Here is a 27960-nt window from a genome sequence, read left to right as displayed (position 1 = left end):
GAGGTCCTAGTGCCTGGGCTGGTCAGGTGGAGCCCTACAAAACAGTCCGTAGAGGGTGTCATACGTCATTGTCGTCTGCTGCGCCCTTTACAACCTGGCACTGCAACGGGGAAACAGTCTGGCTGAGGAGGAGATGGAAGAGCTGCATGTCTCCTCCGATGAGAGGGCGCAACGGAGATGAGGCTGAGGAGGCCCTCGGAGATGCTGATGATGGGAATAAGGCCCTCACACTGGCTAGATGAGGCAGGTGTGCTTGGGAAGCCCTCATATCTGCTAGATTTGTGGAGGATGATGACAACATGCAGTGAGGTGACTCCATAGTTCCTCACATTGCATATATGAATGTTTGACTCCAGTCTGGCTTATGACAACGCAAATACCCTCTGTGAGAATGCTCCTGTCATGGAGACATGGTGGAGACTTAATAGTTGCTCAATTGCAGGAGCATGATGATGACATGCAGTGAGGACACTCCATAAATCTTCACAAAGCCTCCGAGAATATCTGACTCCTGTCTAGCTGAGGGAAGCTCGTTTGCGCTCCATGATCAGGGTCATATCATAGAGACGCAGCCATGAAACCTAAGAAGCATCTGATGCTGTGTCCACCTTCAGTACCTGAGCCCTTTAGGAGCTGGAGCACAGCATCAGTGGTCACAGATGCTGAAGAGATGGGGGCCAGCCCCAGTTTAAAGGTGCTGAGAGCACATCGAGAGAATGAGGCGCCTGCCCACTACATTCTGGCAGCAATGAACAGCACCACCAAGGTGCAGGCATCAGTGATGTTCCCAGGGAGTGTGAGGCTGGACCATCACTTTGGTCTGAAGGCTGTACAGAGCACAGGGAAGAGGCCCTGGTGAACACCTGCCTTTATCTTGTGTAGAAATGTTTCACATCTGGGTAACAAGAGCACTGCTCATCAGAACAAGGAGCAATGGGCAGGGAGGCATCCTTAGGAATTTATTGACAATAGTGAAGAGTGTGTACAAGTGATTTACACCCCTGCGCCGGCTGTGCGACTAATTCTCCTTAACTGTCCTAACCGCGCCATTATGTCTTGGTGCTCCCCGGACATCCACAGCGGAGGAGGAGGCAGCCTGCTGACTGCAACGCCCTGTCTGTGATGACTTTGGCGGGTGTCCTCTGGAGGTCCGACACTTGGAGGGCCCTGAGTATGTGCCTGCAAATCCTCCTCCTTATGGGTGCCTGGGGGCCCCAGACTGACTCCTTGTGGAGCAGGACTAGCAGGACGCATACACACTGTTGGAGGCCAACTATGGCATCAGCGATGGAGTTGAGCCTGCGCAGTAGTGCAGAAGCGAAGTCCTGGACCAAGGTCTCCATGGCGGCCGCCGTCCTACTGGTGTTGACCTCGGTGCGTTTACATGCCGGCACTATCACCTCAGCCTGAAGACGGATGGACTCCTCCATCGTGCCTTGCAACCTGAGGAGTGCAGCGGACATCCCTTCCTGATGTTCCCGAGTTTGCCTTTGCAGTTCCAGCAACTGTGACATGACCGAATCCAGAGGCTTTTCATCTAACTCGGACTCAGCAAATTTCTGGCCTCCAGCTGTCCTTCAAGTGCCGGGCACCTGGGAAGACCCTGCCGCCACCTGCAGTGGATCAGACGGTGCAATTTGCTCACCAGATTGTGATCTCAGAGCTACTCTAAAGCTAGATTCCACCAAGGTGTGTGTCTCTGCGCTGGTGGAGGGTGTGGGTGAGCGCTGTGATGGGGCTTCAGGGAGGATGCCTCAAGATTCCTCTTCAGAGGTTTCTTCAGGGCTTGATTGGAGGCCCTGGGTCAAAGACTCTATCGGCTGTTTGGCAGATGTGCCTGAGAAAGCAAGGGGAGATAATTAGTGCATGGCAGTGGCCTGTGAAACAGGACACATCACTCACAGCATGGTTGTCTGATGGATGTGGCACTGCTGGATCCTCACCTGGTAGAGCAGCGCCGACCTCGCCGTCAACACTGTGTTTCCAGTTCACTCGGTATAGGAGTAGATGGCGTCTTTTAAGTATGACCCCAGCAAAGGATGCTAACCTGTGATGCTAAGGAGTGAGGTGCCTCTGTAGTTTTTGCAGTCTCCTTGATCATCTTTGTTTTTGTACAGTGTGATGATTTTTGCATCACTCAACTCCCGTGGACCAGAGCCTACTTTCCAGCAAAGGAGAAGATCATAAAGGCGTGGCAACCGTTGGGACTTTCCGAGGTTGAGTGGCTCAGCTTGGATTCCATCCTTGGCAGGTGTCCTTCCGTTTGCTAAGCAGTGTACAGCCTTCTCATGCTCAAGTGTTGAGGATTCTTCATACAAGAATCCCATGGCTATCCATGACAGATAGCCGCAGGAGAGTGTCAAGTGCAGACTGGGAGGTGTCCATCTCACAGGAGTACAGCTCACAGTAAGTTCAGCCCAGCTGGACATCTATTTACTTCTTGTCAGTGAGTACTTCAGCATCTATGACTTCAGGGGGCAACTTTGGTGATGGTCAGACCAAGCCCCACTTATACTATATAGATATATATATATATATATTATATATATATATATATATATATATGTGGATTTAAATGCCTTTTATCCACAATTGTCTCTCATGAAAGCGTTAACTCAGGCTGAGGAAGGCAAGTGGCCTTTTAAATTGCAAAAGAATTATTTTTAGCTCTTCACAATACTGAAAGCTGAGGGCAGGCACCTTACCCATAGTCAAGTTTCTTTTGAATGGTCACATCCATCATCCGAAATATAATCAAAACATACGCCTGAGTGGTAAAGTACATTTGTACATTTTTTCAACATTTTAATTATGACATAAATGTGACCATTCCTGAGATAGAGGCTGGAATTTTCTGCCTCCATTGGCGTCAGGTGTCATGGCATACGTGGACGGACAATATAGCGAGAAGGCAAAAATTGGTTTTACACAATCGTGAAACCAGTTGCGATTGTCCGCTCCACCCATCAATGGGGGCCGCCTTTCCCTCCGCTGCACATCAGGAACCTAATTTCAATACTTTAGCATCTCATTATAAGATCTGCCCACCGGAATCAGCGCCCTCCCTTGCTGGATCACCCGTGCACATCGGCGTGTACGTGTTTCACAACAATACAGAAGTGACATGCACCTGGCAAGCTGCACTTTGCTCGGGACTTCGAGGTTTTTTTGTCTGCTTTACTTCGGGCAGCACTGGTGGTCATCAAAGCCAGGCTTCGCAGGCAGCACCACACCACTTTTACGGGGGGCTCAGGGGCAGGTCTCTACCTATCAGGCCAGCCATGAGGCAGGGTTGAGCTTTTCAACAGGCTGCAGGACAAGGGCTTGATTGAGGAAGGAGAAAAAGTGGCCTCAGACAAGGGAACAGGTTGCAAACCAAGGGCTGTACTGGGGCAAGAGGGTATCCCAGGGTGTGTGTGGGGGCACATGTTGACCTATGTAAGTGGCCTCAAGATGGTGAGGCCTGACGAGGCAGTCTCCAGAGGAGATGAGGCCAGGTGGAGATGGGAGGGTGTGTGTGAGAGAGTGAGTGGTGATGTCCCTTGAGCTGGCAGTGAGTGAGTTGCCAGTGAATGTGTGATGGGCTTGAGTGTGTAAGTTTACTTGCCTGACCTTGGCAGCATGCGTGAGATCATTCATCCATTTTCTGCACTGGGTGGCTGACCTCTTGTGTGCAGCATTGGCACTGCCCACTTCTGCCACCGCCTCCCAAGCCGGAGTGGTGAGACTGATGGGCCTCCTGAGGCCAGAGCCGGGATAGAGGACATCATGAGGGGCCTCCAGAAGGCCAGCCCAGGGATGCGTCACTGACTCGGGGGGCTGCACTGTTCTTGGCTTTTGCGGCCATGTCTTTGCTGGAGCAGTCCAGGGCTGCAAGTATTGAAAGGTGTGCGTGTGGCTACAGTTTAAATATGGCGCCTTGCGTGAGGAAGCGGCAAGGTAACGGCCTGGTGGGCAAATCGGAGGCTGCCCGCCAGTGAGATGGCATATTCCCTGTGGCTGCATAGTTAATGAGGTGGGATTGGGACGATATGGCGTGAAAGGCTGCCATTGTGGCCGGCGGGTAAAACGTTCTTTTTTCCAACCCGCTCCCACACTTAGTGCAAATCTGGGACGATTCTGCCAAGAGAGCAAAAGAGAAAAATTTAAATGCCATAAATCTTCAAAAAAAATCAACAAAAGATACTGGGACTGCAAAGCTAGTCAAACAAAATTGAAATGGAACATTGCAAAGGTAAATTCTAACGTTCTCAATATTACATCAGGAATCATTTCAGATTAAGAGACACATTGCAACATTAACCTATATCTATTTCACATGCAAATCAGCCCACTCTGAATTTCTAAGAGGAAAGTGCTAGAGGAGAGTGCGAGAGGAGGACTCTGGGACCAGCGGTCAACAGCACCTAGAGGAGAGTGTGAGAGGAGGACCCTGGGACAGGCAGACAGCAGCACCGAAAGGATCTAGTCTATCCAGAAGATCTAGAATCTACTCTATACTCAAGTAGGAGTAAGGGTAAAATCAAAGCAAGAGTCCATGTTCTATTTAGTTAAAATATACCTGGGGAGCTCAGTCCCATGATTTGCAGGTCCATTTGCACTATGTGGGAAATCTGAGACACTCCTGGTGGTCTGGATGACCATATGCGCAGGAACTGCCACTGACTGGAGCAACTCAAGCTCCGGGATTTGGAGCTTGAGTGGCAGCTGAGGGTACTACTGTGCATTCATGAGGCTCCGAGGTTTGTGGATAGCACGTTTCAAGATGTGGCCACCCTGCAGCTTAAGGAAGTGCAAATAGAGAGGGAATGGGTGACTGCCGGACAGAAGAATCAGACCAGGCAGGTGGTGAGGGAACCTCCAGAGCGTATCTCGCTCGCAAACCGTTTCTTGACCTTGGAAAACAGTGGGAGTGACTGCTCCTCTCTGGAGGCCAAACAGAGCCAAGGCCATGGCACTGTTGGGTGGTCCAGCTGCTCGGGGGTGGGGAGGGGGGTGACGAGGAAAAAGTGTGGAAGGGCAATAGTGGTAGGGGTATTGTTAGTGAGGGGAGTAGACAGATGCTTCTGCAGCCGTAGTCATTACTCCAGGATGGTATGTTGCCTCCCGGGTGCCAGGGTCAAGGATGTCAGGACATTCTGAAGGAGGAGGGTGAACAGCCAGAGGTCATGGTCCATGTTGGGACCAATGACATGGGAAGAAAGAGAAATGAGGTCCTGCAAGCAGACTTTGGGGAGTTAGGTAGAAAATTGAAAAGCAGGACTTCAAAGATAGTAATCTCCGAATTACTCCCGGTGCCACGCAATAATGAGTATAGGAACAGAAGGATAGAGCAGATGAACCCGTGGCTGGATAGATGGTGCATGAGGGAGGGCTTTAGATTCCTGGGGCATTGGGACTATTTCTGGAGGAGGTGGGACCTGTTCAAGTTGGATGAGTTACATCTGAACAGGAATGGGACCAACATCCTTGCGGGGAGGTTTGCAAATGCTGTTGGGGTGGATTTAAACTAAATTGGCAGGGGGATGGGGTCCTGAAAAATAGTTCAGAGGGGAGAGAAGCTGAAATGGAATTAGAAGTTAAAACACTAGTTTTAATATTTCTGGATAGAGTCTGGAAGGCAGAGGAAACATAGGCTAGATAAGAAAGAAGTGAGTTTAACAAGGCTAAATGGAATATATTTTAATGCAAGGAGCCTGAGGAATAAGACAGATGAGCTGAGGACACAGATAGGCATGTGGGAGTATGATATCATAGCCATGACCGAGACTTGGCTAAAAGAGGGGCAGAATTGGCAGCTCAACATTCCTAGTTATAGGGTATTCAGGCGAGATAGAGAGCGGGAAAGAAGAGGAGGGGAGGGTTGCATTATTGAAAAGGAAATCAATTATAGCAGTGAGGAGGGATGATATCTTGGAAGGATCATCAAACGAGGCCATATGGGTAGAAGTAAAAAACACAAAAGGGTCAAACAAGCTGTTGAGTGTGTACTATAGTCCCCCAAACAGTCAGGGAGAGATAGAGGATCAAATATGTAATCAAATTTCAGAGAAGTGTAAGAATAATAAGGCAGTAATAGTTTGGGATTTTAACACCCAAATATTAATTGGGATAGTTTTAGTGTGCAAGGTAGGAAGGGAACAAAACTCTGAAGTTGCATCCAGGAGAACGTTTTTTAGCCAGTATGTAGAAAGCCCAACAAGGGAGCGGGCAGTTCTGGACCTAATATTCAGAAATGAGCCCAGGCAGGTGGAAGGCATGTCAGTAGGGGAGCATTTTGGAGATAGTGACCATAACTCAGTTAGATTTAGGATAGTTATGGAAAAGGATAAGGTTGGACCAGCAGTATGAGTTCTAAACTGGGGAAAAGCTAATTTTACTAAGATGAGATACAATTTGGCCCAAGTGGACTGGGAGCAGCTACTTGCAGATAAAACTGTGTCAGGGCAGTGGGAGGCATTCAAGGAGGAAATAGCAAGAGTACAGGGCAAATATGTTCCCATAAAGACAATGGGAGACCAAGTCCAGAGAACCCTGGATGTCAAGGGACATAAAGGTTAGGATTAAGAAAAAAAGAGAAGCTTATGGCAGATACCGAGGACTCAATAAGGCAGAGACCCTAGAGGAGTATAAAAAGTGCACAGGGGAACTTAAATAGGAAATTAGGAAAGCTAAGAGCTATGAGAAAGCATTGGTGTATAGAATAAAGGAAAACCAAAAGGGTTTTTTTAAGTATTAGAGATCAAGAGAATAACTAGGGAAAGAATAGGGCCAATTAGGGACCATAAAGGTAAGCTGTGTGTGGACCTGGAATACGTGGGTACAGTCCTCAATGAATACTTTGCGTTGGTCTTCACAATGGAAAAGGACAATGCAGGTATAGACATCAGGTTGGAGGACTGTGAAATATTGGAGGAAATAGAATGAGAGGAGGTACTAGCGGGTTTAATGGCCTTAAAAGTGGATGATTCCGCAGGCTCGGATGAGATGTATCCCAGGCTGTTGAGGGAGGCAAGGGAAGAGAGATCAGTGGCCCTGGCAACAATTTTCAAATCCTCTCTGGCCACAGGTGGGGTGCCAGAGGACTGGAGGACAGCTAACGCTTCCTATAATTAAAAATTATTTCTATTATTAAAAAAGGAAGGGATAGAACAGGGAATTACAGGCCAGTCAATCTAACCTCGGTAGTGGGGAAGTTACTAGAAAGAATTCTGAGGGACATAATATATCTGCACTTGGAGAGACTTGGATTAGTCAGGGAATAGTCAGCATGGGTTTGTTAAAGGAAGGTCGTGTTTGACATATTTAGTCAAATTTTTGAGGAGGTAACCAGGAATGTTGATGAGGGTAATGCATAGTCTACATAGACTTTAGCAAAGCTTTTGATAAGGTCCCTCATGGCAGACTGGTCAAGAAAGTGAGAGCCCATGGGATCCAAGGCAAAGTGGAATGTTCGATCCAAAACTGGCTGAGAGGCAGGAAGCAGAGAGTGATGGTAGAGGGATGTTTCTGTGACTGGAACTCTGTTTCCAGTGGGGTTCCGCAGGGTCTCGGTGCTGAGGCCTTTGCTGTTTGTGATGCACATAAGTATTTGGACTTAAATGTAGGGGGCATGATCAGGAGGTTTGTGGATGACACGAAAATTGGTAGGGTGGTAAATAGTGAGAAGAATAGCAGTGAACTGCAGGAGGATATCAATGGACAGGTGGGCAGAGCTGTGGCAAATGGAATTCCACCTGACAAAGTGTGAGGTAATGCACTTGGGGATGGCTAACAAGGCAAGGGATTACATTATGAATGGTAGGACCCTGGAAACTACTGCATAACCACAGATCCTTGAAGGTAGCAGGGCAGGTAGATAAGGTGGTTAAGAAGGCATATGGGATACTTGCCTTTAATAGCCTAGGCACAGAATGCAAGAGCAGGGAGGTTATGTTAGGACTGTATAAAACACTGGTTAGGCCACAACTGGAGTACTGCATGCAGTTCTGCTCACCACATTATAGAAAGGATGTGATTGCACTGGAGAGGGTGTAGAGGAGATTTACCAGGATGCTGCCTGGGCTGGGGGGGGTCTGAGCTATGAGGAAAGATTGGATAGGCTGTGGTTGTTTTCCTTGGAGCAGCGAAGGCTGAGAGGGGACCTGATGGAGGTGTATAAGATTATGAGGGGCATAGGTAGGGTGGACAGGAAGGCACTTTTCATTAGTAGAGGGGTCAATAACCAGGGGGCATAGATTTAAAGTAAGAGGTAGAAGGCTAAGAGGGAAGTTGAGGAGAAACGTTTTCAGCTGGAGGGTGGTGGGAGTCTGGAACTCACTGCTTGAAAGGGTGGTTGAGTCAGAAACTCTCGTAACATTTAAGAAGTATTTAGATAATGCAAGTTACCATTGCCAAGCGCTGGAAAATGGGATTAGTGTAGTCAGATCTTTGTTGACCAGCACGGACACGATGGGCTTCCTTCTATGAGGCTGGGCCATTGTCTAGTGGCCCAGTGGATAATTGACATTCTTGTTTGGTAGTATAGACCATAACCAAAGACATTCAAATTGAAGGCTGTCAGTAGAAAGGTTGGTACAAATATTGATCTTTTACCAATACAAATCAGGTAGATTGTGTATCATTTCATATTTGCATAGCATGTTAATGATATGAGAGACAGATCCTTATTGCTGCATATAAAGAGCTTCCAAAATGGGGTACAAAAATCTAAATGTTCTTGTAGACCTTAAAATTATACTACAGTTAGCACTTGAATGTGCACTTTGTGCTGTGATTTGGATTTCTTTTACTAAATTAACATAAGTAAAAACCCATTTTAAATAAATGGTTCAATGGCTTCAGTAGTATGGCAGGCACAGGAATTTCATATCAATGCTGTCAATGTTTGTAGACTGCTACCACACAGCACAATTTTGAGACTTCATTTCAGAATCGTGGATGTAACACTGCAAAGCTTTTATCAGGATTCACATAATGCCACCGTTATACTGCAGGTACTAGTTTGGCACCAGCAACTGCTGGCTCCATACCACTCTGTTTTTGGACATAACAGAGTTTCAGCATAATTAAAATGCATGCTCAGAGCTCCACTCATCGGCATCCAAATGCTGATGACGTTTTAATGGCAGTAAAGACCTGACTATCTGGGTATCTTTTCAGTACCTTGAGGACGGTCCAATGTATTTACTGTGTTTGAAAATTGATTTTACACCATTTTTGGTTATATTGAAGCTGACAATATAAACACCTGCCATACCTCTACACTAATAGTCTGAGATAAGGAGAGGTGGAGTGTAATTTGCAACTGGCAAGATGTCTGGTACATTGCCTGCCACTGAATTATATTCTGATGAGACCGAGATAGATAGGTTCTTGATTGGTAAGGGGATCAAAGGTTACAGGGAGAAGGCGGGGGAATGGGGTTGAGAAACTTATCAGCCATGATTGAATGGCGGAGCAGACTCAATGGGCCAAATGGCCTAATTTCTGCTCCTATGTCTTATGGTCTTATGGAATACATACGTGCTTATGGATGTGCATGAACAGTGTTTCTCAATTATTGAGATTTTGAGAGCGCAGGTGACAGAATCTGTTTTTTCAAAGCATTAATATGATCCTACAGTAAATTAATAAATGTGAAATCCAACATAGCTTGGTTTTTAAATCTGGTTGCCAAACAATTCAACGCAACTGGGCAATGTCAAACCCAAATTGTGCAAAACAGATTCTTGGAGCGTGGTGTTACACTGCCACTTTCTAGTGAGAGATGGTCAATTATATTGTCACTCTTATATTGAAGTGCACTGGAGAGTGATATGCATCTGTGTGCAATAAACAGCACCAAAATTAGACCCATATTCAACTTGGGAACCTCAATTTAGGTAAATAAAAAGGAAACAAATCTGTAAATGCTCAAAAAATGAAGGAAAATCAGAAAATGCTGAAAGTAAATTACAAAGCAGGTCAGAGATTACCTTTAGAGAAAAAATATGGGTTATTGTTTTGGTAGGCCCCTTTTTTAGAACTGACAGATGAAATATTGGAGGATAGCCAGAAAATAAGGTAGGTGTGGGAACAGAGGCAACAGAGAGCCTAACAGCAGAGATCAGCTCAGTGGGTTAAATTAGATGAAAGATTTTCTCAGTAAGGCAATATTGAGCAATTTTAAAAAGAATATGCTAATATAGTGAGCGGACCACCTAAGTAAACATGGTGAGGACAATAGGGGCAATTATAAAATAATACAGCACAGAATGGGGACGTTCTTGTGCTCATGCTGGCACTTTGAAAGAGCTTTTGGATTAGTCCAACTCCCCTGCTCTTCCTCCATAGCTCTGCAAACGTTTCACCTTCGAACATTTATCCAATCCCTTTTGAAAATTATTATTGAATTTGTTTTCTCCATCCGTTCAGGCAGTGCATTCCAGATTCTAACCTATGGAGAAATGAACACAACCCTGGCAGATGAAGATCTAAAATGAGTACTGAAATGTTCGAAAGAAGGCCGTGGTCTATGCTCTGATGAAGTATCTACACCCAGAAGGCTAACTAGCCTTTCTGCCTTGGAGAGGCTAAGCCACAACACATATCCTATAAGAGGGTTGGCATTTATGAGATTCCCTGGGATTCCCATGAAGACACCTTTCGTCTGGAGGAACTGGTGAAGTCACAGATTGACCAAGGATAAAACATGCTTAAATGTACACAGAAAATGCTGGAAATACATAGCAGGTCAGGCAGCATCTGTAGGGAGAGAAACAAGAGTTAATGGGCTGAATCTCATGCTTGGCGTGCGCTCAGTTTGCGGGAGTGGAAACGGGTGTGGAATCCGCTCCCGGCCATGGTCGCAATACAGGTGCCATTTCGCACTGGATGGCCAGTTAAGGTCTGCCCAACGTGAAACGTATCCTCTCAATGGTCAGGAAGGGGCGGGAGCCTGTCGGGGGCCGGGTCCAATCGCAACCTGGTGGGTGCTTTAAAATCAGCAGAGGCAGCTCCCTGAAGGCTGCCAGGGGAGAACCTTTGGAGTCTGTCCAGGAAACCATTTCACTCAAACAATGGCCTCAAGAGCAGCTGGAAACGTCAGGCAGGAGAGTAAATCAGGTAGGGACTCAGCTCCCCCCTTTTCATGGATGAGTGCCTCGTGGTCCTTGTGGAGGAGGTCGATGTCAGCCGAGACACTCTAGTACCCAGGAATGGCAAGAGGAGGCCACCGCACCTGACCAAAGAAGCCTGGGAGAAGGTGGCAGCCGAGGTCAGCAGCCACGACGTTGTGCGGCGCACATGAGTTCAATGCTACAAAAGGTTCAATGATCTGCTGTGCTCAGCAAGGGTGAGTACCAATTTGGCATGGGTCAGTGTGGAGAAGTGGTAAGGGCTGGCTGCCCTCCGTGGAACTCAGGGACATTAGAGTCTGAGCGCCAACTGTCACTGACACTGAAGCTGGCCAAGGGGGTGAGCCCTGGCTGCTTGGCCTGAGTGCCTTGCGAGTTGAGGGCTACAACTCGGATGTGCCCTGCAAGGTGTCCCGGGAGGGTGGAGTTTGCCAGGCTGCATGTAGAGAGTGGACAAATCAACACTCCTCTGTCATTTCAGAAGGGAAGGCAATACACCAATGAAAGAGCTAAGACAGGCGGAGGCCCCTCAAACCTCCTCATTCTGATGAGGTACGAGATGGATGCCTTGGAGCTGGAGAGCTGCCACCCACCTTGGTCAGCCGGTCGTGGAGAGGCAGGGGTCTCTGACGAAGGTAAAAGTGCAGTGCACAGAGGTGAGAGTGTCAGATTGTGCAAACGTTCTTGTGTAGTCTCATCATTAATGAAAGCCTCAAACCTGGAGGCCCCATTGATCACTGAAAGATGATGACACAATGATGAAGATCCCCATTGTCTCATCAGAAGGCTGGCATACACAGTGACAGTGTGATGGCTTAAACTAATGACATGTCATTGTTCTCCCCTATAACCGCCAGCTCACCCAATAACGCTGGACCCTGAAGAGCCACCCCTGATGCTAGAGGACCACTGGGCTTTAGATGAATATGCGTCACACCCCCTCTCAGAACCAGGCACTTTCGCAGATACCAGCACCTCGGTGGGCACCGATCGTCGGTTAGAATGTCAGTACACAGCCGTGAGGACACTTTATGCTCGCTTGAGGTGCAGGCGGAGGCAGAGAGTGCCCAGGGCGCCGGCAGCCGAAGAACTGGAGACCAGGACGATGCTCAGGTGAAGGCTGATGATGACCCTCTGAAATCGTCCATTAGGTAGCAGATGCTGGATATCCAGTGGGATGTGCGGGAGGATCTAGCAGAAATCCATGAGGGTATACGTGCCACAGTCTCTGTGGTGGAGGAGTCCATGCGAAGAATGATGCTTATCACTGAGTACACTGCCTCCTCCATTAAGAGAGTGGTGACTCTCATGGAGAGGCAGCTGCAGGGACAGAATCGGGGGCTCCTGGGGTTGCGCTCGGACCTGCAAGCTCTCACACAAATAATTACCTCAGGAGGTCAGTGCCAGTGTGGGAGATGGATGAGACACCCAGTGTCCAAGTTAGGTGCCCGTCCATCAATGGTGAGCAGGGAGTTCCCGTGCGACCTCACGTTGGCACACGAGCTGCTTGCCAACTCTGCGGGCTTCTCTCAGGGTGCTCTAGATAACGGCTGCAGCTCCTCCGCCTCTCTGCCAGTAACCGTGGCATCTGATGAGGCTGCGATGACTGGGGAGAGGCCAGCCATGGCACTGGCCGCGCTCTCCCAGGCGGGGCCAGCACTGGCTACACTGGCCAGAGGGCGACCGCCAAGGTCATCAAGGCCAACGGGACAGCTGAGTCAGCAGGCTGTCTCCAACACCACTGCCAGTGAGGATGGGCAACAAGATGCAGCACTCACAAATGTAAGTTTAAGGCACCATATGCTCAAGAGTGACTTCACGAATGATCTTCTGTTCTAATATGTTTAGTTTATTTTATTATGTTTATTTTACTAGTGTGACCATTAACACTATTTATACTTATGTTCATTTGATGTGAGTGCCAACATGATATAAATTTTACTTTTGTCTTAAAGGCCTGAGAATGCTTCACTTGTTTTGTAGGTACAGGGTATGCCAGTATCAGTACTGGACATGAGTGGTTCTAAAGCTAATTGCACAGGCACCAAGTGGACTTTGGGTTCAAATGAAAGGGTAATTTCAAACATCTGGGATGGAGGTGGAAGCAGATCTTTGACAAACCAGCTGAAGGAGCGTTGGTATCCCTGCTTCCCTGAAGGATACAGAGGTCTGGCTCCACACCCTCAGCATTCTCCTCACCATGACAATCATTCCGGAGGGTATTGTAGTGCTCCCTCTGTACGGTCCAGGCATCGGAAGCACATCTTCAGAAGATCTATGGTCCTCTCTATCACCGCGCTCTGCCTCTGTTCTTGGGTAGTGGAGAAGCGCATAAGCCATCTTTTCAATAGATAGCCCTTGTCACCCAGGAGCCATCCATCCAGTCGAGCTGGAGCAGTGGAGAGCCTTGGCACTTGGGAGTGATTCTGCAGCTGCCAGGGTACAGTGCACAGACTTGCAGAATCTGCGTCTTGTGGTCACAAACTATCTGAATGCTCATCAAGTGGAAGCCCTTCCTGTTGTTGAAGGCACCCGGCCAATCTGTTGGCATCTTGATGGCATGTGTGCAGTCGATTGCACCCTGGATGTGAGGGAACACAGCAATTGCTGCAAAGCCTCTGGCTCACTCAGCCTGGCTGGCCTCGTCCATATGGAAATGAATAAATGTCATTACCTGCCTGAACAGAGCATCAGTCACCAGCTTGATGCAACTGTGGACAGCTGATTGGGAGACTCTACAAAGATCCCCCACTGAGCCCTGGAAAGAGCCAGAGGCATAGAATTGAAGGCCACTGTGACCTTCAGAGCCGCTGGCATGGGGTGTCCACCCACACATTTGGAGGCGATTTCAAGCCCAATCATCTGACAAATGGAGGTCACAGTCTCCCTGGAGAGGCAGAGCCTCCTTCGGCACTGCACCTCAGACATATTGAGGTAGCTGCATCGCCGCCTGTAAACCCTGGCAGCAGGATAGTGGCATTTTCTGCGGCCCCTTCTGCCTTGGACTTCCTGCTGGCCCTGTGCTCGTTGTGCCTGTGCCTTTCCTCCCACAGGTCGCTCCCCTGGAAGTTGCATTGGGACACCTGGCCTCCTCTCCTGCCCCTCTCTTTCTCAGAGGAAGAGGTGCCTCCAGTAGAGACCACAATCCCCATTACCCTGGTAACAGAAGGCTGTCTGGTGCCTGGAAGGGTCCACACCGTCAAATTTCTCCCAGGGAGGGGGTGGGGGTTGGGGAGAGAGGGGAGGGGTTAGGAGTGGGGGAGGGGTTGCAGGGGGGAGGGGTTGGGAAGGGGCCTTGGAGACACTCATGAGTCCTGAAATGAAGCCTGGAAATGCTAAGACTGAAGCTCAGACCAGAGATGAAGCTGTCAAGTTCAAATAAACAACCAGCAGCAAACTATCTCCTAAACTCCTCACTTCTCACACTGGCAATGCTACTGACCCTTTCTATCTGCCCTTGGATGAGGTTTTGTTAAAAGTGGGCTGCCCACCTGCCCATTTTGCCCATGTGATGAGTGCAAAATCACACGTGCAATGTAAAATTGGGATCAATTGCATTTTTAATGGCCTTAAGTGGCTCTTTAATTGTTGGCGGGTGTGGTTCTGATACGCGCGTGTGCCCGCAGACCTGAAGATGGCTCATGTGCTGGATGATGTCAGGATGCTCCCCTCAACGTCATCTCGCACCATTTCATGTCCGTTTGGGTTGGGCGGGCATGCGTAAAATTCTGGCCAATGCTTCAGGTCAATGACCTTTCATCAAAATGAAGGAGAAAACAGAATATGTTTTTAAAAATTGCACAATACGTCTGTCAGTACCTTTGGAGAGAATGCTTTGAGTGTCGAACACTGAAAGATGAAGCATTTTAGGAAAATAAGGAGGCTCCAATCACAGAGAGGAGTGCATTGGGTTGAATTATATGAAAGATTATTTTAGCGAGGCAATGTCACCAACCTGAGTCACATACTCTTCCTCTCACCACATATTGTGCCTGACTTGCTGAGTATTTCCAGCTGATGTTTCAGGTTTCCAACGTTCACAGTACTTTACTTCTGTATTAGGAAAAACTTAAGCAGATGGAGGGGGATGGTTGAGGATGGTGACTGGTTGGGCTGATGTGCGAGGGGGCCTGGAAATCTCGTAGCAAACCAGTTAAACTGCAGTTAACCAGTTAAACCTCTGTAGTGGCCTGGGGAAGGGTGCAGTTGGTGCTAGAGCCTTAAATCACCATTGTGACAGAAGGCATCAGAAGGCAGGTGTGGATGCACAGAAACTGGACAAAGGGGAAGAATAGAAATGAAATAAGAGGAAATTAATTTGTTGGCCTTAGGGCAAGGTGAGTCTCTTGTTTTAGTGGAACAGTCATATTGGTTTGTCCAGGGGGAGGAAGTCACAAACTGTCGGGTTTGCGAATGACAAGATTAGAGGTGGTGTGAGTGCAGATTGGAGTTAACACCTCAAACATGGCTATACTGTGTTTCTTGCATCCTTACATCCTGAAAGCTTGTCCCATTGCAAAAAAAAAACCATGCGGTTTAACTGGCTTGTGAAACAGAAGTCCCCAATGCAATTGAAGATGTTTCTTTTCCTAATGTCTCCCCTCGTCTTCTGTACCCTCCTCCCTTTCTGTCAGGAACAAATGAGTTTCAATGCTGTTAGGGATTCAATACTCTCTTCTATTTTTACTTCGTTCTGTTGAAGAGTCATACGGACTCGAAACGTTAACTGTGCTCCTCTCCTCGGATGCTGCCAGACCTGCTGAGTTTGTCCAGGTGTTTTTATTTTTGTTTAGGGATTCAATACTGTCCATTAACAAAACGCACAGGTGAAATATTCCCTACCTAAAGGTATTTTTTGAGTACTAAGAGAGGTTACAGGACCTCCAGTGGATTACCATTTCACGGAAGCCAATGCTTTTCTTCTCAAGGGCGAGAGGAACACAATACTTAAGCGATTTACTGCGGGGGAGGGGAGTGAGGCTGGTTTCATCAACGACCTACAGAGGGATTTCAATTTCAGATCCGTTCGACGGTGATCATTTCTGCAGAATTTATTGATCGATCATCCCACCAGATATCAGAAGCTTTTTTTGTGGGTGGGGCGGGAAATTTTATGGCCATCCGCTACATCTTCTCCCCCCCCTCCCCTCCAAACACAAAGAAACTCCAGACCAGGTCATTGGATGGTGGATGTGAATTTTGGTGTGGTCGCCTGCACGAGTTGTTTCGGCGCTGGGAACTCCCAGGCGCTTGAAGCTATGGTTTTAAAAAAATCTCTGCTCTGCTCTCCCGGATTATGGAGCTAGCGGACCTTAACCCTAGTTTGGAGGAAACGAAAAGTGCCATCGAGCAGCTGCTCTCCCCAGCCCCCAGGCAAAGCGATCCAACAGTTCCCAACCCACTACCCCTATGGTCTGCGCACCGTACAGCGGGGACTGGGAACTCTTTGCAAAGCTTGCAAGCGCCATTGGAGTCCCCTGTGCTGTCGGTTTATGAGGAGGAGGGGGAGGAGGTGGTGGAGGGAAGGAGCGGAATAAATGTTAGCGCCTTGGAAAATGTTGAAACGCCCAGCAAGCGAGGCAGCGTCTGTGGAGAGGGAAACAAGAGTTAACGTTTCTGGTCGATGGCCTTTTGCCAGGAACCTGCATCCAAAGGGAAATTCCCCCTCTCCCTCCCCCGCCCATGCTGGACCCCACTGGACAGCCACAGAACAATCTCAAACGGCGGTATCTTTGAACTGGAAGCAAATACACATTGTTGCAAAGTTACGTTGAAATGTAAAATAATGCTGACCTCAGAATCAAGGCCAGACATATTGAAGTTATACAGATGTACACATTTAAAGCAAGATTCAAGTCACTCAGGTTAGTTGGAGGCACCGGATAGCGTTCCGTTTCCGCCAGCGTGTTTATAACTAGAGCTGGTCGATATGAGGCATTGACTTACAGTATTGGGAAATGGTACTTAGACCGATACTTAAAATGACAGATCAGTCCAGTTGACAAAGGTCAGAGCGGGTATAACGCCCCTATATATAAATAAATATGTATCTAAAAGGTGGGGGAGGTCTGTGGGCTTCGCGGCTGCTTTCGGCTTTGGGAATTAAATAAATAAAATGGATAAAGCCCTCCCTCCCCGGCCAGGTTGGTTTCACAAGGGAAATTCCTTCGAGTGAGTGAACAGTGACAGGGACTGGTACAGTCTGGGGGCGGTGGCTATACTTTACCTGAGAGTGAGTGGTTGTACTCAGTACAGTACGGTAGCTTGAATCTGTTACCCACGGAGGTAGATGTGGCCACAGATAGCCCGGCATCTCAGGGATGTATTTAGCTGATATTGAGGGCGGCGAATGGGAATTCGGGCAGCTGCGACGAATCTTTGTTAATAAAGACAAGTGTGTGGGGCAAACAGGAAAAGGGATGGACGCGGGACCTCAGCGTTCAATGAAAGTGACACGAGTCTACTTTGGCTCAAATCTTTTTCCCTGTCTACATATTCCGACTGCATCCTTACAAACTAGAGACATATGTAAAACGATCTGATAAACGGGGAGGGAATCAGGCAACTGATTCAGGTAAACTACGAACGAAATCAATATTCAATTTGTACTGTACTCCTATTTTTTTTAAAATCAGGTACCGGATAAAGGACCCGATCTAGTAGGTACTGAGTGCGAATTGGAGTAGGAATTGTCCCGGGGTTTTGCTGGCTCCTATTTTACACCCCAATCCGGTAACTCAAGTTATTTCCATTCGATGTCCGCACGCTGTTTAAAAAAAATAATAAGACGGAAATGTCGAAAAGGCGACTTCAGGCGCTGGCTGGGCGATACAGAGCGCAAGCCTCGGAGAATCGCACCCATGTTAAAACAGCGGGAATGCAGCCTCAGGCTAATGCAGCAGGAGGATTCAAGAGTCTGACAAGGGGAGCTTCCTTGGTGCTGGGTGCCTCGGATCAGCTCGTTGCTCGATTCCTCTTTGTGTGTGTGTGTTTTTTTATTCTTGCGCTTTAAGAGATCTCCGTCCTCCAACGTCTGATTAGGAAAGCTGGTCAGAGCCTGACGTAAGTAACTAATACACTCCCGGCTCCAACGCTCTTGGCTTCAGTAGGTGGGAAATCAAGAGGAGAGCTGGACGCCTTGTCAGATCTTTTGCAACATCACGGCCACTTTCACCTCCCCCCACCCCCCCCTCCCCATTTCCTACATCACATTACTTTACCAGAAGGATGCACCAAGAGGCAGTGTCTGCACACTCGAGAGAGCAGTAAGGAGTCCTCCTTCCTTTGGATGTAAACTCCCAGGCTGTTGACTGTTACATTTTGATTTTCGCTCGGATTAATCAGAGGACATCCGTCTGTGCATCAGTGATATCCCTAGCCTTTTTTTTTCTCTTTTCAAATACCAAATCTTCACTTCTGCCGGCGTCTGTGTCTGTGTGTGTGTGTTGTAGGTATCCCAGCCGCAGATTATGGTCGCCAGCGCTTTACTATTTACCCTGGTTTTTTTTTTAAAAAAAAGCTGGAGCTGCTCTGTTTTTTGGTGATTGCACCGGAGCGTGGGGGAAAAAAAGTACAATTGTTTACTTAGAAACTTTGAGGTAAGGATGATTGCTGCATAGCAAGCCAATTGCCTACAAGTTATTTATCTGTTTTTCTCTCTTTCTTTCTCTCTCTCTCTCTCTCCCCATGTCAAGACACTTTAGACAGCGTGCACCGAGGCTTGAGGGCTGATAAACAGAAGTAAAAGGCTCTAAGCCGATGCAAACCATAATGCCAGAGCACCTTTATTAGGATATTGAGCAAGTCTCGGGTAAAAAGAAATCGGTGCTGTTAGACAGAAACTCTGCCCGGTCGTTTAAAGTACAGATGTCTGGGAAATTTAACACCAGCTCGTACTAAATAGTTGCAAAATTATGCCGAACTGATTGGCGAGAGGGGTCCAATCGCCATTTCTTATTGTAAATGCAGATTCTGGGTGAATAGTGCCATCCTGACCTGTTCGCTTTTGGCTCGGGCGGCAATGCTGGGCTTAGCTTTATGAGTGCGGTGGCAGTGAGCGATGCGGCGAAGGTGCGGGGTCGGTTCCGTGGGAAATAGATTCACGCAGCATCGGCTCTGTGCTAATTGGAAAAAAAAAAGCAGGCGAACTGTCAAACCTCTCAGCGCACCATGCCAGTAATGTGAGACAATCCGTTAGCTAGATGACTGTGGCTCAGGGAAGAGGGGGAGCCGTCTACTCCGTCGCTGTAAACTGGGTTTTGGGTCTGCTTTTGTGGATTTGATTCAGTCATTGAAAGAAGCGCTCTTGATCTCGCTCCCTCACCTTTACAACTACCGGGGACCTCCATTCCGATGTTAAATGTGACGGCCGGCAGCCTATCAAGTCAGATGAGCTCAGCAGTGACAGGGTTAATCGCATATGTTGAGGAGCGAGATCTGATCCGCTCCAACTCCCGGCTGTACAGTGGGTACCTTATTAAAATGTTTATTGGAAAACCAGGTTTTAATAGATCCAAACTCATTGGCGGCTAATTAATCTGACGCATTTGTGGATGTCATTAGATCAAAAGGCAGAATCTGTGATCCTTACTATTAGCGGGGGGAGGAGGGGGGGAATGTGGATTAGCCTGTAAACCTGTTAGGCATCAATTATGATGCATCAGGCGGACGGGAACCCCAGCTCCCTCTTTCCACTGGAGCCCGTTTCTTGGTAACAGATCAGACGGATTCACTGGAATAAAATAACTCGGGATAACTGCACAGCAATCAGCAGGCTCCAAGACAGAATCTTTCCCTGGGTTCCAGTCACTTCAGTTCCTATTAACCCCTTCGCCATTCAGGGGGTCCCCGCTGGAATGGGTGCGAGGGAGGGGGGGGGGTGCACCACCTCGGTGTCTCAGCCCCCACCCACCCACCCAATGGGCTCACCTAGGAGTGGAGGGGGGGGGTGTCATCTCCACTGGGTGTAAGGGGGCTGACTGCCTGCTAGCGACTGGAAGCGGAATTTCAGTGCCAATAACGAAAAGGAAGCAAGCGGGCTCTGATCCTGAGTCTCCCCGCTCACCGGTCCCAGCCACCGGCGCACATACAACCCCAGGAAAGAGGAATCGATGGCAGCAAGTGTATGGACAGACAGAGACAGACAGACAGACAGCGCCACTGTCTTGATGATCAAGGTCTCTGTTCATTCTCGATTATAATTTGCCTATATTAAAAAAAGAAAACACAAAATGTGTTTTCTATCTTGAATAAACACAATACACAGAGCTTTCCCACCCCCACCCCCCACACAAAATGGACAAAGAGAACATGCTTTGTTGAAACCCAGCGGGCAGTTTTTATAAAGCGCCCACGACACAGCCCAGCGCTAATCCTGCCACCTTTTATCTGCCTCTTCCCTGTTTCGGCTCATGCAGATGGCTTTGTTATCACACAGTAACTTTTAACAATATGTTGATGCATGATGAGTCAGACAGTGCGATCTGTTTCTACACCTCGCTCTGCACTGTGTACATTCTAGCTCTGTCACCGGCGCTTTGTATCTCCTCCCTCCCACCCACCACCCCCTGCTCAGCCAAGGTCTTACCCGTTCTTACCCAGGTTAACCACTCAGCGGTAACCCCTTCCACCCACCCCCTTTTAGCCCATGTCCACAGCGCGACTGAGGTCGATCTGCATGACCAGTGCACAGGCGCGACTCGCGGTTAGTGAAGATGGATAATGCAACCCGTGAGCGGCGATTGCAGACCCCCCACCGCCGTCTAAATCCCCGCTTGCAATCCCCAGAGAGGGGAAGCAGCGCGTCCTCATGTACGACAACAGAAAATGTGCTGCCGATGCGCAAGTTAGATAGGTAACCGAGCGAATCCTACACCCGCCCTCTCAAAGGTTGTGTACCTGTTCCAACGTGTATTCTACAACCCCCACAACCCCCCTTCAGTCTTTCTAGTCTAGTCTTTGGTAAGGGTGATATTATTACAACACAGTTAAAAGCGAGGAAGGTCGGAGATTGCCACTCATTAGTAGTTCCTTAATGCACGTCTCGTCTTAAATCGGGGGCGGGGGGGAGAAAGAGACGCGGGCAGAGAGGACCCAGCCTCCTGTTCATGCCACAACGCAGCAGGTATTCGAGGTAGGTGCGGCGCAAGTCCAAGCGAACGAAATCAGAGCGAGCATTGGGCTGCTCTGAAGAAGATTCAATCGTTTCTTTGCGAGGAAAACAAACACGGGAAATAAACGGCGGGACGGTTCATCGCCGCACACATTACTGTTACCAAACAGACTGATTATTACTCCCCCCCCCCACCCCCCCACCTTAAAACGGGGCAAAACTTCAATGGACTGAACACATTACAACCTGCATAAACTAAATCCGTCAACAACACGGTAGTTCACCTTTTTTTTTAAAAAAAAAGCACAATGATGCTATTCAATAACGTGTAACTCACAGGGGGTTCAGTCTGGGATTACTGACATAACATTGTCGGAAGACAGACAAAAAGATTCAAAATTGTGCATTTTTATCCTGGAATACGTCGAGTGGAAGATGGTTGTCTCATTGTTCTGAAGTGACTGTAGACTAATGGTTATAAAATATATCTTTGTTAATCCGGTTAAGTGTAATTATACATGAGGAATTATTGCTCTAACTCGAGGCCTTGGTTAGTGAAGTTAGTTGCCTTTTAGTAACAGGGGTGAGCTCCCGGTTTATGAGCTTAAGCTATTTAAGTGCGTTGTTTGCAGCAGTTTAAGAGCAAAATCAATAAATGACAATTAGATTCGGGGTGTTTATCGGATAATCGGGACCGAAAAAGCTGCATTTTAATCAGCGTTAATTACCAAAATACTTTCGAGTTTGTTTGCGGACGTGTAGTTTCAGATTTGATTAGACACAGGGAGCCAAACGAGCCTTTTTTTTTAAACAAAAACACCGGCGTGAAAATAAGTTTCTCTTATGACTGCGTATTTTCAAGTGGCCACCAGTTAACAGGAATTGTGCCTTTGATCTGACACTTCAAATGTTAAAAATGTCACCGACCCCTGGGGACTCGCTTGTTGGAACAGTTACGGGGAATAGAGCAAATCTATACATTTTTTTTAAAAAAATGAGGGTGACTTCAAACAGGAGATGCTAACTGTTGGGGTCCTCGAGGATGTTATAAGAAAGTGATACCTGTTCATTTCTGTTTATGATTTCAGATTCGACGTTGAGAGTTGCAGAGCCTGCCTTGACGTGCTGGAAAAATTCCTGCGAACAAGTGTTGCAAAATTCTGAGCGCACTGAATCAACCACAACCTCACGCTGCGTTGGAGAGGGGGGGGGTAGGATCAATTGCCACTTCGGGACTCACAGGGTTACTTCTTTGTAGATGTGAAAAGAAATCAATTCCAGGAATTTACCAGAAGGGGGCGACCTTGGACAAACTTACAACAATTGCAATGAAATCATCCCCAGGTCTGTCTCTGTGAAAGTCGATCCTGTTATGTCCATGGTCTGGACTCTTGCTGCTATTTCCTTGGCGTTTCTTGGGCTGACTGACCTAGGATGAGGAACACGGAATCCGCGGTGACTGTGATATTTGCCGCCGCGCTGTGGACCGTGAGCGGCTTTCACCTGGGGCAAAACCCGTGCACCACTCTGGTCCAGGGGAAACTATTCGGGTACTTCTCCTCTTCTATGGTCTTTGCTTCCAACTCCTCGGTCTGCTCCTGGATTATCCAGAACCCCGATCCCAGGAGATACACGCTGTACATGAAGGTGGCCAAGAGCAGCAACATCTGCGAGCGCCACCAGATCCGCACCTACCAGTTCGACTCCTTCCTGACCAGCACCCGCACCTACCTGGGCGTGGAGAGCTTCGACGAGGTGCTGAGGCTCTGCGACCCCTCCGCCCGCTACGCCTTCCTCCAGTCCAGCAAGCAGTACCTCCAGATGAAGCAGGTCGCGCCCGGCACCGGCGGCCGGTCCCGGGGCAGGGGGGTGCGACCCAAAGACAAGGAGTTTTCGGCGGAATACTTGGTGGTGGGCAACAGAAACCCCAGCAAGGGGGCCTGCCAGATGCTCTGCAAGTGGCTGGAGACCTGCCTGGCCATCAGCACCAGCGCCCGCCCCTGTGGCATCATGCAGACCCCTTGCCACTGCTCGAGGGGCGAGAGCATGGGGCAGTCCACCGAGATGCTGGGATTGAACAAGAAGGGGGATAGCTGTTTGAAAGACGGAGTCTACCTGGAGCACTGCATCAAGAACCCCAAAGAGAACACAGACCCAGATTCCCGCGGTAAGTCAATCAGAACCTGCTGCCCTCCTCGCTGGGAGAGCTCCCTTAAATTTATATTTCAGCTCGAAATACCTGTTGTGTGTTTCTTTATTTTATATACATATATATCTTTGTCTCTCTCTCTCTTTTAAAAAAAAAAATACCTTGCTGGCGGACCCCGAACCGACTCGACTTGAATCCAAGAGATTTGTTTCTGTAAACGAGACATGTATGGATGGCCCTGATTGGGGTTATTAAGGTGCGAGTGATCGTACAGAGACTTAGCTGCTCAGTGAGTTCGGAGGTTCCGAAATTGGCATGTCCCTGACTGTCGATCGGTCTCGGAAGCCGAAGGAGGGGGTGCGGGTTGGAAGGTCAAATTGAGAATTCCCAGTGGGGGTTTCTCGCTTATTAATGATTCAGCTTTCAAAACACTTCAGCCTCTCTCTCTCTCTCTCTCACACACCGATTGCTGCAAGTGATGCGATTTCAATAACTAAACTAAGCCTTTCATCGTTTCTTCACTAAATCCGTACTAGCTTTTAGTGTTTTATTTTTTGTCTTTTGCAGCCTGGTATCAACCCGACTGGCGATTGATTGCACGCGGGTTATGCCTTCCCGAGGAGTTTTTAAGTTCAAACTTTCTCAGTATCATAATGTGTACCTGTTGATTCCTTCGCAGTCTCGCAATAAAACCGACCTCCTCTGATTTTATTTGGGGGGAATGAGGGGGAGGGGAGGCTGTGGGTTGTCGTCATTTGAGAGCAACTGTGTCTCTTTTTTTAGAAAGTGAAACGGTATTTCCTCTACATTTTCCCCACTCAGAAGCGGGACCAGGACAAACAGCCGCTTTCAACGCAGCAAGGTTACTGGATCATGAAAAAGAATTGTCTGCCGAATAAATTCCTGTACACCTTTTGAAATGTTAAACTGGGTCTGTGGACGAGGCTTGCTCGTAGCCGGTTCCCACCCAGGGGTGGCGTGCAGATACAATGCAGTGCAGCATCCAGTATAAGTAAGGATCAATGTGTCTCTCCCCCACCCCCTCCCCCATTCATTCCCTGCGGTTGAAAAATACCGTGCTGTTCACACGCTGCAACTTTCCCACTATTGGCTATTTCCAAATCCCTCAGATCTGGACGATTATATGGCCGTTTCTTCCTTCAGAGCGCCACCCTTGGGATCCATACCATTGTCCTGTACCTGTCAATCTGTGCCCAGTAAACGGGGGTACCCACAATAACAATAACAACAACAACAACAAAATGCAAGCACTGCAGAATTTTTGAAATCTCAGACAGAAAGTAAGCAAAAACACAAAAAAAATAATGCTGGAAAAACCCAGCAGGTCAAACAGCATCTGTGGAGACTCAAGTTTGAGAGGACTGCCAAGAGGATTATTTTTTCAAAGAAGCGACGGGGGAGGGACCCGGACACACACGGGAACCGTAGAACCAAGTGTGAAATATTTTAGGTTGAGGACTGGCGATGGTTCGAGGGTAGAGGTGATACTAAGAGTTATCGCACGTGCCTTTGGTAAAGTGGGTGTGGATTGTACGTGCAATATATGCAGCATTCAAATCTTTGCATTTGAATCAAAATTTATCCCAGCTACTTGTCATTGTTTTCACAGTCCTCTGGGGAATGGGGAAGGCTGGGGAGTCCATGTGCGGTGTTATACGTGCATTGTATCTTAAAGTCAAGTTTTCTCCCTTGATATGCAATAAATGCTTTTTTTGGGATTTTTTAATGAGAAGGATGACAATTGTGAATGGCCCCCAAACACTTTCTTTCACAACTTCGATGTTGTACCTTGTGTGCTTGGTGCTGTTACTTGTCAAGATAAGACACGTTGATTTATGGCATCTACAGAACAATAGTGAATTGAGAATGTATTCGGAGTCTCACTGCAACACATTTTGGGGTGGGCGGCAACATCACAAGCTACAAAAGTGAAATTGACTGGCTTGTGTAGATTTGCCAACTTCCCATTATTATCAACACAGTTGTACTGTTTGGCTTAAATCTCTGTCGGCCATCTTTGGTTGCTCAGCACGTCACCATCAGAGGGTACACATCTTCAATGTATGGTAGGTTTTTTAGTGAATAAATAGTGGAGTTCACAGCATTTATGCAATGGGCACATAAAGCGATGTCCTCAGCAACCGAACAGTAGACGCCTGTTACAAGGTGTCAGCTCAAAACACTGGAGATTTCAGAGATTAGTTCTGTGGGGAAAAAGCCAACATATCACTGCAGCTGCACTAGACCCATCTCAAGATTGTGTTGGCTGAGGCAAATTACAGTTATTGGGAGCTTTAAACGAAGTCCATCATTGGCAGGTGACTTCTATAATGGTTATATGTAAATTGTCTCATAATGAGAGGGCACCATAAATAATGAAGGTTGGAATGAATGCATGGCATTCATTCATGGCATGCAGGGTACTTGTTTTGGAATAGATTCTTTATAAATGATGCACCCTATACAATAAGTGGATATCACAAAGTGCTATTGTGAGGGCATGTGTCATATAAACGCTTAATGAGGTATCCAGAAAGAGCATATAAAAGTCAGCAGTGAGTGTTGCATCATGAATTGAATGCATTTGAGAATTTCTTCATGCTTTTTGATAATTCTACTCTTGCTTGTGAAAAATACAGGGAGGCCATGAAATAGAATGCTCCTGTTCATGAATGAGATAATTCATTTACCATTTGGTGTAATAGGCCTCCAGATTATATTATAATGATTTTTTGTAATTTTATTTGCAAAATGATCCAAAAAAAACCAGAAAAAGTAATATTAACAAGTGTATGAACCTTTTAGGCAGGCAATTAGTGCAATGAGCCAATCCACCAACATTCTGCCATATGGACACTGACTGATGAGAGCAGGATTCTCCCTCCGGGCTGTTCCTGATCGCATCAGGAACACTGTGACGGCAAGGGTTTACCTCAGTTCTTCACCCCTTTTAGTCAAGGGTTACTGTGTGGAGAATTATTGGTATCGACAGCCAGTGAGATGGAAAAGACTAGAGGAGGTTGAGCTCACTCTCAAGTACCCTCATGCATTTGTATAACATGGTGACTTGAGTCTTTTTACGATTATGGAAATATAGCCCATGGTTGCCACAAGCCAGTATTGAATAATGTACATTACAATTTACCTTGGCATTTTCCCTGCACAAGTTACTATGTGAAATATTTCGGTTTCCTCCTTCAACCTTATCAGAAAATTAAATAACTTGTGATAAGTCCATCAATTGTGAATTTAATGCTATTGATCGAAAGCAGTTGGCTGAATGGATTTTCTTGTTCTATGCTCAAGTTTATAGTAAGCAATTTGTGCAATTTTTGAATAAAAATTCTGGGTAGAAGAGGGTGGTTTCACTGGACACACTTGAGCTGTAGCAAATAATTTGCTGTGACAAATCAGCTGCTCAGCTGTTCTAGTGGCTAGTTACAGATGCTAAGATCTGTCATCTAGTCACCAGGCCACTCAGTTAACTATCAAGATGTTCTGTGATCCATAAGTAGTTACAGAAGTGTGGCAGAGAAAGTACAAAAGGAGGGACTTTTGCCTCCGGCATATTCATGCTCCTCATCTACATCGAATAAAAGCTAACTAAATGTTATTTTACCAAGAAACTTGGTCATTAGATTTTAGTACATAATTGGAAACATGGAATGCAAGACTTACATTGGAATGAGCAACAATTGTCTTTATTTATGGATCTTGTAAAAGTTACTAATAAAATGCAAATATAATGTGTAGAGATCATTTAACTGCTGATTGTGTTTTGGTGGCTCTTGGCTGAATGTAAAAGCTGCAGCACTCAAGTCATTTTGTGAGCACTAAAGAAATCAAAGAGAAAATGGAATTCGGGTGGAAGATCAGCCATGATCTTATTGAATGGCAGAGCATGTTTGAGGGGTGATATGGCCTACTCATGTTCCTATTTCTTATGTTCTTCTGTTGCTTATGTTATGTTGCAGAATGAGTGATGAGGATTTTTCACAGCAGTGAGATGGCGCCTCCAATTTACTGGCATTGGTGAAATTTTTTTTTTGCAGCCTTTGTAATTTATTCAAAAACTGCTTGCCCAAGCTCTGGGATTCCTCTCTGAGCCTCTCCACCTCTCCCACTCATTAAGGTGCTTGTTAAAACCTACCTCCTTGATCAAGCTTTTGATCATCTGTCCTCATGTCTCCTTTGTTTAATTGACATTTTTTTGTCAGATAACACCCCTGTGAAGCACCTTAGGACTTTTTAAAACTATGTTAAAGGTGCTACATAAATGCAGTTGAATCAAGTTGTTGTTACTGCTAAACAAAAACAGAATTACCTGGAAAAACTCAGCAGTTACTGCTGTTGAATGCTCTTTATTAACAAGATTCATCTGAAGCAAATTATCAAGTTGCTCAGGGACTGAAGCCAGGGCCGTATAGCTGATATTCAGTCAGAAAATCCCCAGCAAATGAGTTTAGAATATTATATAAGCAAAAAACTGCGGATGCTGGAAATCCAAAGCAAAAATAAAAATACCTGGAAAAACTCAGCAGGTCTGGCAGCATTTGCGTAGA

At 47.1% G+C, this 27960-nt stretch overlaps 1 protein-coding gene across 1 annotated transcript in view; it reads left to right on the top strand.

The window, feature by feature from the left end:
- Positions 1-22662: 22662 nt before the first annotated feature.
- Positions 22663-27960, top strand: part of LOC144680103 (adhesion G protein-coupled receptor B1-like) — a 288487-nt gene continuing 283189 nt past the window's right edge. Inside the window, exon 1 of the mRNA XM_078541250.1 lies at positions 22663-23395. Within this exon, the coding sequence (XP_078397376.1) occupies positions 22663-23395 (733 nt within the window). The remainder of the gene's footprint in view (positions 23396-27960) is intronic.

This window comes from Cetorhinus maximus, chromosome 4, assembly GCF_964194155.1.
Source record: "Cetorhinus maximus chromosome 4, sCetMax3.hap1.1, whole genome shotgun sequence".
NCBI lineage: Eukaryota > Metazoa > Chordata > Chondrichthyes > Lamniformes > Cetorhinidae > Cetorhinus > Cetorhinus maximus.
Note: the sequence above shows the minus strand (reverse complement) of the source record. Positions and strands in the feature narration are given on the sequence as shown.